We start from the raw sequence: 18,530 nt of genomic DNA, 5'->3' as shown, positions 1-18,530 counted from the left end.
TTTCTCTCCAGGTGGAGGAGGAGACCGCTGCAAAACTTGATCCTGATGGAGGCTTTGGAAATAACATATCGGCACTGAAAGACATTATGAATACGATTTTGAAGTGCTGCATGCATTGGTACATGCTATAGACATAATGTCATTGCTTAACCACCTCACATGGAGTAGGACAGCTTGGGGAACCCCTTATGGCAACCTAAAATGATGCTTTACTGGTAGAGCCCATTCTCATTTCCAGCCATCTGTCAGTCATAACACGACTGTCTTTCAGTGAATATGACAGTTGTCCTGATGTAGATGTGGAGATTTATGGTGGATAATGAAGCTGAGAGCCTTGGAGCATGGAAGTGAGCTAGAGGACAGACTAGGAGTGGAGAAATGTACTTTGAGCAGACTTTGTTGCTGCTACTCTTTTTGTTTTCTTTAAAAGCACAAATTTGTTCCTTACTGCCTCTCTTTTTTTTGTGTGTGTGGAGGGGGGCAATTCTGTTTGGGGAGTAGTAATGACTGTGTTAGAACATTTTTGTGTCAAGAAGGTCATCATTGTTACTTGATGTGTCAAGGTGGTCATCATTGTTACTTGCTGTCAGAAAGATCATCATAAAAACCGTCATGTCCCCCAGTCTTCTTTGTGTGTGTGTATGTATATATGTATGTATGTATGTATATATATATATATATATATATATGTATGTATGTGTATATATATATATATATATATATATATATATATATATATATATATATATATATATATAACAGGAATTTTCCTTTCCCTTGCTGATGTAATGAGGAATGGAGCTTGCTTGTGTCTTTCATGGAGAAGAGTTAAATATTCAACCTTTCTATCCCTAGTGGAAAACCTTTGCTTACTGGTGCTGAGGGTGATACCCGTTACAAAAGCTGTTGGCAAGCTTGTCACATTGCTAAACTGCATTGCGTGCCCAATTTTTGGAACCTTACCGATGTACATAGCGAATGGTAGTGATCAAAGTTAAACCCTTCTGATTTTTCTCTGAACGATAGCTGTGTCATAGTCATGCTTTTACTGAATTGATGCTTAGCAAGCATTCAAGAGAAAAAAAATCAATAAATTAAAATGTGGTGTGTGACTGTAACCCACCATTGTTTGACACACTGAATCGAAGGCTACAGTGGTGCTAATGCCTCTGCTGCTAATTAATGTCCTACAATAGTTGATGCTAGCTGTAATATATTACTGCTTTTTGAAGATGTCCCAGGCAGTGTTACACAAATGATAATGATGTCCACAGCTGGAGTTTTATTTACTTCTCTTTGAAGTGTGCTTTGTGTGTCATCAGCAGGGAAGGAAGATGATAGCGTCTGTGTGTTGCTTTCTACTGACTTGCTGAAACTCTGTTACTCAAGTATCTGTGCCAACTTCTGTTGCTTGCTACTTGTAAAATGTCTGTCACATGATCTTCGTGTTTCACTGTTGCAGTAATTACATTTGGGTAATCTGCTGGCAGGTTCCACTCAGTCAGCCTGATTAGCAAAGTCTTGGGTCCTGCGTCGGTTGCTGTCCCTTCTTCCATGATGTCAGGGGTATAAAACATGCAGCCAACGCCATTACATCAGTCTTTCTTGCCGCGCGGTGCCCGAAGCAGAAGCAGTTCACAAGTGCCAGTCGGCCGATACCTGAAATTTTCGTTTTCGAGTTTCAGAACCGAAGTCGTCAACTAAAAGCTAAGTACCCCGTTGGGGAAACTTTTTTTTTCTTGCTCCTTACCGATGTCAGTAAAAGTTAATAATTGCATTACTTGGGGGAAGCAAATACCTCACAAGGATTTTCATTTGTACTGTGTTCCTTGCCTAGGCCCTGATCATAACGTACCTTGTTGTCGGTTTTGTGCTATATTTAATCAACGCACTATTAAACGTTGGTACATTTTTGCCTCTAAATATTTTGGCTCACGATTTAACTATCCAGAAATGATGTCTGTTAGCAATCTGACTACCGGAATACCTAAAAAACGCAAAGAAAAAGACGGGGGCCATTGAGGTCCAAAACTGACTACTACGCTTCTAAGCCAGTCGGTAGTTCGCCGGTACTCGGTGAGGTGCGTTCGCGGCCCCTCATGCCCGATACTTTTGATTCGCAGGCCTTTACTGAGACCCATTCCGAGTCCGATATGCCGCGAGATACTTATTGAACCCGCAGATGTCTCTACCTTAGATGGGTCCGGAGCCACTGTGCAGGCACCGGCTTCTGAGGGTATTTTCAGGCCTAAAGATTTGTGTATTAAACCAATGCCATCTTCAAAGCTAAGGCCAAAATATACTTCTATGTCTAAAAAGCCGACTCTTGGGCCACGTGTGCAGGCCCCTATGCCTAAAAAGCAAATGATCAAAATGGCTGAGGATTTAATTACCTTGATCAGGGGTAGCCAACCCCCCCTCCTGCTAAGAGGCCTAGGCAAAACATTGATTATGACCCTTCTGATCAGGATTCTATTTCTTCTGATTCTTCTACTGAACATGATTTATCTATACCTACTTATGAGGACTCTGACACAGAATATTTCATTCCTTCTGCTTCTCCCCCTGAGGGTTTCTCTTTTGGAGAAACTTTGCATACCTTAAGGGAACATTTCCACTGGGAAAGTCAGGATTTCTCTGAATCTAAAAAGACTTGGGGATTTTCTTCTTCTTCCTCGGCATAGGCCTTTGGCTATACCTCTTGTTCTAGACATTGTTGATGATGTTTTTTAAGAATCTAGTATGATTCCTGATTCTCTGCCTCCAGCTCTTAGTAAGCCTGACAAGATACAATAGGGTTCCTGACTCCCGCAAATTCCTTTTCATAAATCTTACTGCTGATCCTGAAACCATTTCTCAGGGTCCCAAGGGCATTAAGGCCTCTACTGCTAAAAATCCTACCCCTTCTGATAGAGATTCCAGGGCGCTGGCTGGATGGGGTAAGAAGGTTTATATGTCTGCAACCTTGGCAATCAGGGCTTTAAACCATCAATTTCATATGATCATGGGACTACTTAAACAGAAAATTATGTTACTCTCTGACACTATGGAAAATAAAGATTTGCAGGATTTATTACATTCAGCTGAACAAGTTGGAAAACATACTTTGCAATGTGGTTTTGATTCCTTGGAGGCCTCTTGCAGGGCTGCTGTAACTGGATCTGTGCCAAGAAGGCATGCTTGTCTCAAAGAGCAAACTCTGCCTGATCATGTTAAAGCAAAATTGGTGGATGCTCCTTTCCAACAGGACCGTCTCTTTGGTAATAAGGCTGAAGTGTTAAAAAAGGTGGAAGATAAAGCTAAATCTACGCAAACTGTGAAAGATTTCTTACAAGTGTAACCTCCAAGATTTAGTAGGCAGTGGCCTACTAAGAATGAATCCTTTCCAGTCACTTCGAGCCGCTCAAGTCAAATCCAGACATTCCAAAGGCTCCAGATTTCAATCACAGGGAACTTTTAGAACAAAACAATGGGGTGCTTCTACCTCCAAATCTGGAAACAAGGCACCTCCCTATGGTAAACAGTCTCAATGACTTCCCTCTACAATCACCAAGCACTTACCTTTTAGCCGCCCCTTTGGGGGGAAAACTGGCACCTTATTACCCAGGACAAATGGGTTTTAAATATAGTATCCCAGGGATACAGATTTCATTACCACAAGTTGCCAATCCCAAACGGATGGCCAGATCTGCCCCCAAATCAGTGGGCAGAGGCCCAGAAACAAGTTCTGTCCCTCCGTGAACATGGTGGCTATTCAACCAGTACCAGAAGATGAAAAGGGACAAGGTTTCTATTAAAGACTTTTCCTGGTACCCAGAAAAGACAAATCATGGCATCCAATTCTGGGCTTATCCACTCTAAACACATTTCTGGACATTCCAAAATTCAAGATGCTGACTCTTCAACTGACTCTTCAACAGTTACTACCTATGCAAGGTAAAGATGCCTGGTTGGTAACTCTAGACTTGAGGCTTACCTGCATATCCCAATCGGGGAATCTTGCAGAAGATACCTCCGCTTCAAAGCAGGCTACTTGCATTACCAGTTCTCTGTACTGCCCTTTGGCATATCTGCTGCACCCAGGGTCTTCACAAAGTGCCCGGCTCCAGTAATTGCATTTTGCAGGCAAAGAAATATTCAAATATATCCATACCTGGATGGTTGTCTAATTCAGGCAGAAAAACAAGGACATTTTTCTAAAGCATCTGGTGTTTGTAAAAGGGTTCTAACTTGTCTAGGGTACACCATAAACGAAAAGACCCTCTCAAAAAATTACATTCCTGGGTGCAAGTTTGAATACAACTGCCCAGATGACTTACCTTATGCCAGAAAAGCAAATTCAATTGATGACTTACTTCAAAACAGGTGGCCACAAAAACCCTGCTATCTGCAAGACAAATTCTGCAAGCCTTTGGGGTTCATGGCCTCCTGCATTCTTCTAATTCTATATGCAAGACTGCATATGAAGTAACTTCAGTGGTGCTTAAGTTTATGGAGTCAACATTGTCACAGCCTGGAAACAATGATTCCTATCATACCTTGCCTGCAATTAGAGTTCCTATGGTGGGCAGAGGTCTGCCACCAAAACAAGGGACTACCATTCACTCCACCCCGTGCCGACCAAACCCTAACTACAGATGCATCAAGCTATGCTTGGGGGCTCATCTGGCAGGAAAGTGCATTCAGGGCAAATGGAGCCCAAATCAAATGCACCTACATATCAGTCGGAAAGAGATGCTAGCTGTCCAGAATGCACTGACAGCCTTCAAGGACTACCTTCATCCAGGACAGCTAATGATAAAGACAGACAACACCAGAGTTATATGGTACATAAACAAGCGTTGGGGTACACATGCCTACCCCCTTTGCAGACTAGCCATGGCATTGTGGAACACGGCCTTGACCTACCAGATAAAACTACAAGCTCAATTCCTGCCAGGAAAGCTAAATACTCTGGCAGATGAACTTATCAGAAATCATATGGACCCACACAAATGGAAAATGGAACCACAAGTTTTCAGCATGTTGACATGCAAATGGGGGAGTCCAGACATAGATCTTTTTGCCTCACCCCAGAACTATCAATTGGAAAAATTCTGCATGAGAATTCATCTCAAAAAAGCTTGGAAAGTGGACACTCTATCGTTCAGCTGGAAAAACCTATCAGTCTATGCTTTTTCCCCCCTCTTCCTCTGCTCTCCAAAGTTGTACTAAGTCAGGACAAACCAAAAATGATTCTGATTGCTCCAGACTGGCCTCGCCAACACTGGTACCCACTGCTGTGCGATGTGTTGCACCTTCCTCCATGGCACCTGCCTCAGACACCTTACCTACTGTCTCAGCAGAACTACCAAATTCTGCACACTCTGCTCCAAACTTTAAATCTTGCAGCGTGGCTAATCAACTAATTTCACCCTTGGCATCCCTCAGCAAACCTGTGATGGATGTCATTTTGGAGGCTAGAAGGCCTAGTACTAGAAAATCTTATGCTGACAAATGGAAAAGATTCTGTGCCTGGAACCAATCACAAGGAATAAGCACAGCAATGCCCAATATTCCTCAGATTCTGCAATATTTAACTGAGATGCTTCACAAGCGTCCATCTTTTTCTTCCATAAAAATCCATGCCTCAGCTTTTTCAGCTCATTACAACACAGGACCTCCCCTCTTCTTTCGTCTGCTTAAAGCAGTATCTCAAAGGGGCCAAAAATTTAAGACCTCCCAGGAGAGCACCAACTCCTGCATGGGACCTCAATTTTGTTTTGGAAAAACTCACTCTCCCTCCTTTTGAGCCAGCTGCTACTGCGGACCTAAAATTTTTCCCTGGAAAACAGCTTTCCTTTTAGCAGTCACTTCAGCTAGAAGGATTTCAGAATTACAGGCTCTTATGGCAGTGGAGTCTCTCATTATTTTTCATCCAGACAAGGTGGCTGTCTGGACCAATCCATCGTTCATGCCTAAGATGGTATCCAGTGTGGCTCTTAATCAGACCATTCATCTGCCAACTTTATTTCCCAATCCGCAGAACAAGGTCGAGCGGATTCTGCATTCATTGGATATACACAAACAACATAGGTTCTACTTAAACAGGACAAAATCTCTAAGAAAATCTGAACAACTATTGGTGGCATTTGCTGCAGGGGCAGAGGGAAAGGCTATTTCAAAGCAGACCATTTCCAAATGGATAAGCCATTGTATTCGTTTCTGATATATATGCACCATGGTAAACCTATCCCCAAGGGGATCAGATCTCATTCCACCAGGGCTGCATCTACTTCTGCAGCCTTTCTCAGAGGGGTTCCTACCAGAGACTTTCTAGAAGCTGCTACCTGGAGCTCAGTTCATACATTCACCAAACATTACCATTTACCTCTCTTCTCTAAATCCAGAGTTGGCTTTGCCACTGCTGTCCTGCAGAGCCTTATAGCTGCTCCTAATGCTGTATAAATCCATCCTCCCAACCATAGCTTTGGGGTTCTACCCAAATGTAATGACTGCAACAGTGAAACACGAAGAACATAGTACAGTTGTGTACACTTAACATAACTGTAGATGTTAGAGTGTATTCACTGTTGCAGTCCTGGTTACCCACCCTCCAGCCTCCTGTTTTTCTCTTACAATACCTCTCCTTTCTTTTACTATGCTTAAAAGCCTTTTTGGTGTATTTGCTTTTGTTTGGAGGTATATTTTTTGTGTTTTAAATATATATATTTTGCTCCCCATTTGGGGGGCACCTGACATCTGGGGCAAGAAAAACTGATGTAATGACGCCGGCTGCATGTTTTATACCCCTGATGACCTGATGTCATGGAAGAAGGGACAGCAACCGACACAGGACCCAAGACTTTGTTAATCAGGCCGACTGAGGGCAACCTGCCAGCATATTACCCAAATGTAATGACTGCAACAGTGAATACACTCTAACATCTAAGTGTACACTACTGTACTTTTCTGCTAGTGTGTTGTTGAGTGGGTGTAGATCATGGATGGTTTTTCAAGCACATACTACTAATTTGGCTATCATTTATCTGAAGTGGGGCAATCACTTTATTTTAGCAGAGAAGAGCCCCAAAATGGCAACTGTACATTTAAAGTGTGTTGTATAGATTGGGATGTTGACAGTCCTGTGAATGGTCTGCCGAATATGCTCTGGTGTGTTTTCACACTCTGCTTTTAAAAGATGAGCAACCTTCAAGAACACAGGAGCATACGTTTACATAGCCAATTTGAAATCAGCTTTTATAACTGCTATTTACTTGATTTCAACTTTCAGTTATTGCCAAACCTCTTTGACAGTTATTTACTTTACTAGTTTGCGTGTACCTTTCCTTACAGTCATTACACAGTAGGCAGTAATTGGATATTAAAATGTCACACGTGATAAAGTGATTCATCAAAGAAAAGATGTCCTATTTAGTGTTGCAGTATTCTTTACATATGGGTTGTATTCCACCCATCGACCCAACTTCTGGACTATATACAAAAGCTTATAGCCGCTTCCAGTACATAGGATGTCACATAGGTACTGACAACAGTGAACTATAAAAGGCACATCCGCATGAACCCTCCTCAGAACTTTTTTGTTGCATTTCGGAAAGGTTGATTCTCGCGTATGGTCTGCAGTCAGATTTGTTTGTATTGCTTCCAGCTTCAGATAAGTACCCCATTGAGGGTATATTTTATTGCTACTGCTGTTTGCTGCTGTTCATGTTATCCAGGAAGGGCAAGTGTAGGTGTGGAAGGCAGACTCCACATAAAGATAGTCAAGAGCTTTGCCTTTTTTGTTTGGGACCTAGTCACGATCACCATTCCTGATCTGTTTGCCAGGCCTTCGTGCCAAAGACCTTGCTTAGCCAACTTTCGGCCTTAAATCTTTACCTTGAAAATCAAAGACTTGGACATCTGGCTTTTGGGGGTGATGGAAGGTTCCGCAAGTCTTTCAGCTGAGCTGAGTTTGAAGAGAAAGGTAATTAAGTTAAGACCCAAATCCTCTTCGGCTGTGCCGGCCTCCTCTGATGTTCCACTTGAGGTCAGTGAAGACCCAGTGGTAAGTTTGGAGGTCTGGTCTGCTTCTTCGGTAGGTGCCTCAAGGGTGCAGATCCTAGCACGTCTGAGGCTATGCAGATGTCCAGTTTGGGTGACTTGGGGGAACTGTAGCTTGTTTTGCTGGAGGACTTCAGTGATGCTCCTGCCCCACTATCTAGGACTAAACTGGGTGTTAGGCCTATGTCCGGCCTTCTTAAACAGACAGCCATGTTAAAAAGAAACAATAAAACCTCCAAATGTCCCTTCTACTCCCCAGTCAGATTGGGATGCATTTTCACAGGGTCTTGTTTAAGGCCTTGATGGTGTTGAGGCCTTCAGCGTCTTCATTCTCTTTCCCTATTCATGCTTTTACTTCTCCAGTACTGGCTTTTGGGTCTCAGGGTTTTTCCTCTGTGCAGGCCGTGGAGTCTTGGGTCCTTGAATCTGATTCTGAAGATTAATCCCCTGATGAAGATTCCCTGGCATACTCTACACAGATTCCTTCTCCTCTGGAGTATGTCTCCCCTGAGGAGAAGTCTAATGGGGGAGACTCCCCATAGAAAGAGTTTTTTTTAAATGGAAGTTTTCTCAGATTTCTGAGGAACAAAAACATTGCTGTGATCTACTTCAAATGGAAGTCCCTGCACCCTCTGCTGTTCCACCAATTCTTCCTGCTTTCCTGGATGCCTTTGCATCATCTTCTAAAATCCCTGACTCTCAAGTCTCTGCCCCCATGAGACCTGACCGATTTTTATAAGGTCCTTTATGACTGCGAGTTTCTTGCTGTGGTCTCCATTGTTTCTGATAAATCCTGTCCCTTGTCTCCTTCTATGCTGCTTCCCTCTGATAAGAAAAGCAAGCTATTAGAAAAGCTGGGTAAGAAGGTGTATACTTCCGCCACTTCAGCTGTTCAGAGCTATTACTTACCAGATGCACATGTCCAGGTACTCTTTCTGGCTTTACTTTCTCAGGCCTTGACCCAGTTACCAGATTCTGAGGCTAAATCCCGTTTTCTGTCCGTCTGCATCTTCACAGGTAGCTTGTACACAATGCTTAACGCTTCAGTACAAGTATTCAAGATTCATCACTAGAGTAATTTGTTAAATGTTAAGTTTCTAAAGTTTACATCTTTATTTAAAAAAATGCCAACCAAAATAAACCAGCAAATGAAGCACTGTACCTTTTTCTCCCAGCCTGGCTCATTTTGGCTTACTTTGGCATGTGCTGCTTTTTCAAGTGTTAGAAGCAAATGCCTTTTCCTTCTTGCTGTTCCAAGACGGACACTTGTCTGTTCTCATTGGTACAGCTCCATCAGCTATTCTTACATTAATTCAGTATCTGTTTATATTTTGAAGACTTCATCAGACAGTTTGTATCAACATGATCTCCTTTAAAGAATTTCCATGTCTCCCTCAGTTAGCTGAGGAATCCACATGATGCAAAGCAAGGGTCTCAAGAGTGTTGTTCATAGCTTCCCTCCTTAAAGATACATCAGCCATGCCTGTTGCAGATAGTCTGCTTAAGTACTTGATCATTTTAACATCTGGCTCCTGTAGGGGCTGCAGTGTCTCACCCCTGGTACCAAGTCAGTTAGCCAGACAGTATGTGCAGACTTTGCAGTGCTTCTCCCTGTCCACTTCTTCCTGATGTGTGAGAACCTTGTTTACAACGGAACAGTTTCTTGGTTTGCACAGCGAGTGTGTACATTTTCATTTGACTATAATTAATTGTTCCTGCAGTTTTTTCTTTTGTTTTGCAAAGAAAAAGTTGTAGCATTTATTTGAATATGGAAAATGGCTTGGCAGTTGAGGATCTGTTTTCAAGAGGATCTCTTTTCAAGAAAGTCTCCCAAGTCTGAAAATGACTTCCTATGCATGGGAGTCTCTTTGTCACTGAAGAAGTTGCCAACTGTGTCCTCGTACTGTTGACTTGGTGACTTTACGTGCAAGAACATAACCTGTTTTCTTTTAGTACTGAGCTTTGCAAGCCCTCTCTTGAAATATTTCAGTCACCACAGATGTGTTTTTACCTCTTTAGAGAATGCTTTAATGCTATATTTTTTTGTTTTTTTTACATAGAGGGGATCGTATTATATCCGCTTTTATATACGAGCTGTGGAATATCAGGCCCCTTTAGTTGAATAGCCTACTACAGTGGCTTTTCCTGCCATGCCTTCTGTCACATAAAGTCTTACATTTATTTATTAATCTCTTCATTCAAATGTGTTAACTGGGGAAGAATTTATGTGGACAAATTTCAAGCTCAGTCCATGTGTGAGAAAAAAGACTTCATAAAACATTTTCTGTATCTTCCTGGTTTCGTTGTGCTGTAAGTTAAACTGTTTAACAGGCATTTGGCCAGCAGGAGGCAGAATTTCATGGTTTACAAATATCTGCATGCTAGAGAAGTATGCAAGTTGTTCTTTGTGGTGGTATAAAGTACCACAAAACTGCGGTCACACTTAGAATTGTGAATATTATTTACTTGGCTTGTGACTGTATAGGAAATGTTATGGTTACCACCCGTCCTTCTTAACACAGGACAAGTCCCTATGCGAGCAGTTTCCTTCTGCGAAAAAAGGACAAATGTCTTGAGAAATTAGGACAAAAATATTTCCTAAGGTTACTTTTAGTTGCATTAAACACCCTAATGTTACAGGAATAAACGAAACAGCTTGTTTTACAACAGTGAGCTTTTTATTTGTGGGGGGGGGTGTCAGTCCAGTCCTTTGCACTTCTTGTGGGTATGATTTGTCCTACAAATTCTTATGTTTCCTTAAGATTCCCACTTAGAGCACTTAATCCAACACCAATTTAGTTAGCTGCCGACTTGATTAAATCATTAAAATTACTTGCATATCTCTGTACATTTATGTCCGAACTTTGAAGACCAAACATTTTTGAATAACTTTACTGCTTGCATTTTTTTCTCACTTTGAAGCAAGACTGTTAATGGTATGACATACACACCAACAAACATTTTAATCGGTAGCTTTATACTTTTTGGGTGGAAGGGGGTAAACTAAAAAAAAATTAAGGTAGTAGGTATATCTTTGCACAACTGTGTTAGTGGGACTGGAAATGAAGTGTGCACCAAATAGAATATTGTATATTTAGGCGCAGTACAATGGACATTTTATTATAGAACCTTGTCAAGTGCAGTGTCAAACAAAGAATCTTAATGTGCAGTTTTTCAAATTGTACATATATGAATGTTGCAACAATTTTTAATTCCTTTGTAAAAAATACTTATGGACTTTTGACTGTAGCCTTACTACCTCTGTCATAAAGGCAGTTGTTACATAAATACTTTGCAAGTGCGAACTGTGTCTTAACTAAGTGCGTCATTTTTATTTACTGACTGTGTGGAGTAGTAGCATATTTTGTGTTTCTTGATTTATCATAACTGTAGTCCCAGACTTTTGAGGTCGTTGGTAATGTAGAAACATCTTGAGCATATTGATCATTTGTTTGCCTCTCTCTTATTTTGTGTGTTAACATCTCTGTTATTTTTAATTAAATACATATTAAGTTTTATGGACTGATGAGGTAGTTGTAAATTGTAGAATTAACATTATGGGTGGATAGCTGATGACAGGTGCTTTAAATTTTACTTTTTTTCTTTCATCCTTGACACAGGCCGAGTCTGAAGTGGCCTCCCTGAACAGACGTATCCAGCTGGTTGAGGAAGAGTTGGACCGTGCTCAGGAGCGTCTGGCCACTGCCCTGCAGAAGTTGGAAGAGGCGGAGAAAGCAGCAGATGAGAGCGAGAGGTAATATTTATGTATGTTTGTATTAATCATCATATGTTGATGTGATATTTGGATAAACTATAGGTTATGGGATTTTTATCTGTGTTTAATGCAGCTTTTACCTCTGTGATGGATTGATTTGAGCAAACCACTCCAAAGATAGGTAGATTATGTCAACCACACCTTGTTGCGACACTGTTGCTTCCTGAGTAAAATATATCCAGTCCAGTGGGAATGTTGCTGCATCCGTTACACTAGCTGTTCTTGACTTGGTTACATATGTAACTGTCTGTTGTGGTTGTAATATGCTGTCACTTGTAGTTCCCACTTGTGTGTGTGAGATTTGTTACTTGTACAGTTTCTAAGCTAGATGTCTCTTACATTGAGCTGATAAGTATTGGCTTTTTGTATTCATTTTGCAGGCATACAGCATTAATTATTTCTGTCATAAATTCCCAGCTTAGTACCTGCATTCTTCTAGTGCTTGATAAGGGAAATATGCAGTTAAATGCTAATATACCTACCTCCCAAAAAACAGTATTATGTATGACTGCAGTACATATGTGTGGTCCGCATTTTCCCTTAATCCCATTTCTTGAAAACAGTACCAAAATCCAGTAGCACCACCAAAGAATGCTCTAATGCACAAATTAGAAGTAAATGAAGAAGGAGCGTAAAACCATAAACATAAAATTGGAACTTTAATACAACAAAAACAAGAACAGGATAAGCGCTTTCAGTGTATGCCTTTGTCAGATCCTGAAAACAATACCTACACACAACTATTTAAGAACCAGCTAACCAATCTAGTTAAAAGGCAATTAAGCAATTAGAAAATGAGGCAATGAAACATAGCAACACTTACTCCCCATTTGCGTAATGCACTTGTAACAAAAACGTATTTTAGAATAACTTAGATCCAGGCTTAGAACAAAACTACATTTTGTTAGACGATTGCTGTCTGTACTGTTGATAAGCCACACCCCCTGCATTTCTCAAAGATATGGCATTCGACAAACCTAAGGGGAACTGCGGTATTAAACTTGCAGTGTAATGTAGTAAGAAAGATGCTGGTCTTTAACAAAATGTAGTTTTGTTCTAAGCCTGGATCTAAGTTATTCTAAAACACGTTTTTGTTACAAGTGCATTATGCAAATGGGGAGTAAGTGTTGCTATGTTTCATTGCCTCATTTTCTAGTTGCTTAATTGCCTTTTAACTAGATTGGTTAGCTGGTTTTTAATTAGTTGTGTGTTGGAATTGTTTTCAGGATCTGAGGAAGGCATATGCCGAAAGCGCTTATCCTGTTCGTTTTTTGTTGTATTAAAGTTCCAGTTGTATGTCTATGGTGATGTCCTTCAAGGATGCATCTGCAGTCATAACAAATGGGTTGTCCTGTCGTCAGGCAGCCCTTCGGTCGGCCGGATTCCAAAGTCTGGGTCCGGCTTCGGCTGATGTCGCACTTCACCCGACGTCATCTCTGCTGGTCTTCGGGTATAAAGGCATCAGCCGACGCCATTTTCCTCAGTCTTTCTTGCCGCGCGGCGCCCGAAGCAGAAGCTGTTCGCAAGTGCCGGTCGGTCAGATCCAGAGATTACTACTACCGAATACTACTTCGAAGACTTCTAAAAAGCTAAGTACCCCGTTGGGGACTCTTTCTTGCTTCAGCCGATGTCAGAAAAAGTCAATAACTGTTTAACTTGTGGGAAACAAATACCTCATAAAGATTTCCACTCTTACTGCCTGCCTTGCTTAGGCCCAGACTACGACGTAGCAGCCTGTTCGGCCTGTGCTTCCTTCAACCGACTAACGCTTAGGCGTCGGTCGGAGTTTGCTGAACAGTTTTTCGGCTCAGATTTTGCGTACATTATGCCGTCGGATCCTCCAACTACCCAAATTGTTAAAAACGCCAAAGAAAAGACCGACACTCGTGGTCCGCGGTTTCGGCGAAACCACGGTTAAGCAAGCGAGTGTCTCTGTTTCAGCGAAACCGAGAAAACCGGTCAATCTTCAGCGAATCCATGACTACTACTGAGGCTCCTGCTACCTTAGTTGAATCGGCCTCAGAAGTTTTGCCTACTACTGTGGTTCCTAGTGATTTATCAGACACCATTCCTTTGGATGTCTCTACCCCAGCACGTGGTGCTGCTAGGCCTCCTGCAGCCATGTCTATTAAGGCCTTTGCCAGGGCTAAAGCAGCCAAAACTGTTAAATCAGTGCCTGTTAAGCCCCCCTCACACAGGCCCACTTCTAGTTCACAAATGCTTACTCTGGCTGAGGATTTAATATCCTTAATTAGGGGATCCCAATCCCACCCAGACAGGGCCTCTCAGCCCCCAGAAAAGAGACCTAGAGCAGAGCCCCCCGAGCCAGTGTCCTCTGATGATTCTTCGGATGACTCAGACATTACAGACCAGCCAGAGGCTCCTTTTCCTACTTATGAAGATTCAGATGCTGAAGAATCCATTCCATCTGCCTCTCCACCAGAGGAATTCTCCTTTGGGGAAACCTTACATGCCATGAGAGAACAATTCCAATGGCAGGGACAAGATTTCTCAGATTCAAGAAAAAGGCTTAGGACATTTCTGCACTTACAACATAGGCCCTTAGCTATACCTCCAGTACTGCCTGTTGTGGATGATGCATTTAATGATGTTTGCACTGCTCCTGATACTTTACCTCCAGCCCCTGCCAAACCAGATAGATTTTACAGGGTGCCAGACACTCATCACCACCTATACAAGGCCCCACTTGCAGATCCTGAGACTATATCCCAGGGGCCTAAGGCAGTAGCCTCGACCTCAGCAAAAAACCCTATTCCTTCTGAAAGGGAATCCAGGTCCTTAGAGATGGGGAAAAAGTTTACACCTCTGCTACTCTCTCAGCTAGAGCTTTAAACTGTCAGTTTCATATGATCCAATACCAAGAGTTTATGCTTGATCAGTTAACTAAGAAGCTGTCCACTGATGACCCTTAGATAAGAAATATGTTTTAGAAATGGTGAATAACATTCAGCAGGTTAGTAACCATTCTTTAAAATGTGGCTATGATGCACTGGAGGCTTCATTTAGATCAGCCATGACTGGCACAGTGACAAGAAGGCATGCATGGTTGAAAGAACAGGTCTTGCGGATCATGTTAAAGCAAAGCTGTTAGATGCTCCTATGGATAAGAGCAGTCTATTTGGTACACCTGCTCAGCAAGTAATGAAGAAAATGGAAGAGAAGGCAAAATCTGTACAAACAGTTAAGGATTTCTTACAGGTTCAGCCCCAAGGTTTAGCAGGAACTGGCCTGCCAAAAATTGGTCCTTTCCAGACTCCTCAAAATCTCAGAGGCAGGAATAGGCGCTCTAGAGGCAGAAATCAATCCAGAGGAGGTGCCTACAGAGGGGCGACAGTGGCAAGGCAATAACAGAGGCACAGACACAACCAGTGCCGCTGCAGCAGGACAATGACAGTGACTTGGCTCTGACACGGCCTACCAGGGAGCAAATAACAGCACCTTTAGGCGGAAAGTTAGCCTTATTTTGAAAAATTGGCACTATATCACAAAAGACAAGTGGATTTTGCAAACCATAGACCAAGGTTACAGGTTCCACTTCCACACTTTACCAGTAAAAAGAGGAATGCCAAACCTACCTCCAAATCAAAAAAACAGAAGCTCTAAAGCAGATAGCGCAATTAACAAAGATAAGAGCTGTGGAAAGAGTACCAATAACAGAACAGGGCAAAGGATTCTACTCCAGACTCTTCCTAGTACCAAGAAAGGAGAAAAGTTGGAGACCTATTCTCGACCTGTCCGTCTTAAACACATACATCATTGTCCCAAAATTCAAAATGCTGACCCTACAGCAACTTCTTCCCATGCTGGGCAAGGAGTGTTGGCTGGTAACTCTAGATCTCAAGGAGGCATACCTGCACGTCCCCATACGACCAAATTGCAGAAGATACCTCAGATTTCTTGCAGGATCAGAGCATTATCAATTCTCAGCATTGCCCTTTGGCTTATCTACTGCCCAGAGTATTCACAAAATGCCTAGCATCAGTAATCGCTCACTGCAGGCTACAGGGAATCCAAATTTATCCATACCTGGACGACTGCCTGTTACAAGCGGACAACAAAAGCAAGCTGACAACAGATTTACAAAAGTCATTTGCTTACTACAAGCCCTGGGATACACAGTCAATTTACAAAAGTCAAGACTGATACCATCCCAAACAAGAACATTCTTGGGTGCGGAATTGGACACAGCAAAACAAATGGCATTCCTAACTGCAGAAAAACAAAACAACTCCCTCTTTACTTCTTGGCATTAACAAAGCAGAACAAACTAACAGCAAGAAAAGTACTGCAGGCCTTGGGCTTCATGGCATCATGCATAATCTTGGTCCCACATGCCAGACTGCATATGAGAAAGCTACAGTGGTACCTAAAGAATTTATGGTCTCAACACAGGCACAGCTTAGAAACCGAAATCCCACTAATCCCATGCCTGAAACAGGAGTTCCTATGGTGGGCTCAAGCATGCCAGTCAAACCCAGGCTTGCCCTTCCACAACTTTCAAGCAAGCCAAACCATCACAACGGACGCCTCAGACCTAGGCTGGGGCACATGTTGGACAAATGCATACAAGGATTGTGGACTCCAGACCAGCTGCACCTGCACATAAACCAAAAGAAATGCTGGCAGTAAAACTAGCAATCCAGAAATTCAGACCATTCCTCAAAGAAGGCCATTTACTGATAAGGACAGACAACACCACAGTCATGTGGTACATCAACAAACAGGGAGGCACTCATTCATACCCCTATGCAGAATGACTCTGGACCTTTGGAATATGGCTCTGAGCTACAACATCCAGTTACAGGCAATATTTCTGCGGGAAAAGAAAACACCCTAGCAGACATGTTAAGCAGAACCACCTCGGATGCTCACGAATGGATGCTACACCCGGACATCTTCAAGGCCATCACAAAGAAATGGGGAATGCCACAAATAGACCTATTCGCATCCCCACTCAATCACCAGCTCAAAAATTCTGCACAAGGACATACCACCCACTTGCATGGAAGGTGGACTCTCTATCCTTCAGTTGGAAAGGCCTGACAGCATATGCATTTCCACCTCTTCCTTTGATGCACAAGGTACTACTGAAAATCAAAGAGGAATGCCCAAGGATAATCCTGATAGCTCCAATTGGCCAAGACAACACTGGTATCCATTGCTGAGGAGCATGTCTCAGGGGAGAATGTGGTCAATACCCTGATGCCTTTGATGTTAACTCAGAACAACTACAACATCATGCACCCAAACCTAAAAACCTTGCAACTGACTGCCTGGAACATCACATAGCAGCAACTAACCCAGACCTATCCCAAAGGGTTAAAGACATTATCCTTGAAGCCCGCAGACCTTCAACAAGAAGGAACTATGCAGGAAAATGGAAAAGATTTGTCATTTGGAGTACTGAAAGAGGAAAAGATGTGTCGAACATAGATATTGCTAACATCCTGGAGTACTTGGCAGAGCTTCTACATACAGGCCTGTCCTATTCCTCCATCAAGATACATGCATCAGCTATTTCAGCAGAATACAGCTTGATCCACCTGTCTTTTCGCATCCTCTACTCAGGCAATTCCTCAGAGGGATCAAGAATGTAAAACCTCCTAGGAAACCACCATTACCAGCATGGGACTTGAACTTTGTGCTAGAAAACCTGACACTCCCTCCATTTGAACCAGCAGCAACAGCAGATCTTCAACACCTATCATGGAAAACTGCTTTCCTACTGGCAATTACTTCAGCAAGGAGGGTTTCTGAACTACAGGCCTTAATGGCAGTACAACCCTTCCTAATCTTCCATCAAGATAGGGTGTCCATGAGAACTAATCCTACATTTATGCCTAAGGTGGTATCCAGAGTGTCTTTAAACCAGGCAATCCACCTACCTACCTTCTTTCCCAATCCACAGAACAGGGGGGAAAGACTGCTGCATACCTTGGATGTACATAGACAGTTACGCTACTACCTGGACAGAACCAAAGCTCACAGAAAGACTGACCAGCTTTTAGTAGCCTATGCAACAGGAAGGGAAGGAAAAGCAATTTCCTAACGGACAATCTCCAAATGGATAGGAAATTGCATAAGATTCTGTTACTCCTACCACGGAAAACCAATTCCACAGAACATAAGACCTCATTCTACAAGGGCTACAGCCACTACCACAGCTTTCTTATGAGGAGTGGCAACCAAGGACATTATTGAGGCGGCTACTTGGACCTCCGTGCATACATTTGCCAAGCATTATAATTTACCTCTGTACTCTAGATCCCGAGCAGGGTTTGCCACTGCTGTACTGCAAGGGATCCTAACTACACCATAATTCTTCTTCCTCCTCCCTAGTTTGGCTATGGTATTCTACCCATTTGTTATGACTGCAGATGCATCCTTGAAGGACATAGTACAGTTTTGTACCTACCATAAATGTAGATGTCCGAACAGGATAGCATCTGCAGTCAGGATTACCCACCCTCCTTCCCTCTGTGGTACTCCTAGGGTATTTACCCTCCTAATAGCTAGCTGGGGGGAGTCTCTTATGGTGTATTTGTTTGTATATATGTACATACATTGTTATTTTTTGTGTTTGCCTTCTACTTTTTTGGAAACATTGGCATTTATCCAAAATATAGCCTACCAAGAGGGCAACTGGCATCTGGGGCAAGAAACACTGAGGAAAATGGCGTCGGCTGATGCC

General features: G+C 42.5%; 1 protein-coding gene across 8 annotated transcripts in view; it reads left to right on the top strand.

Annotated features, from left to right (window-relative positions):
- LOC122806936 (tropomyosin alpha-1 chain) overlaps positions 1-18,530 on the top strand; it is a 317,433-nt gene that overhangs the window by 264,060 nt on the left and 34,843 nt on the right. For all 8 annotated transcript variants that reach the window (XM_044077774.1, XM_044077773.1, XM_044077779.1 and 5 more), the window contains one exon: positions 11,664-11,797. In XM_044077774.1, coding sequence (XP_043933709.1) covers positions 11,664-11,797 — 134 coding nt within the window. The remainder of the gene's footprint in view (positions 1-11,663; positions 11,798-18,530) is intronic.

The sequence above is a fragment of the Protopterus annectens genome, chromosome 7.part0, assembly GCF_019279795.1.
Source record: "Protopterus annectens isolate FY-2018-M chromosome 7.part0, PAN1.0, whole genome shotgun sequence".
Classification (NCBI taxonomy): Eukaryota; Metazoa; Chordata; order Ceratodontiformes; family Protopteridae; genus Protopterus; species Protopterus annectens.
This window is presented reverse-complemented; position numbering and strand designations above follow the sequence as displayed.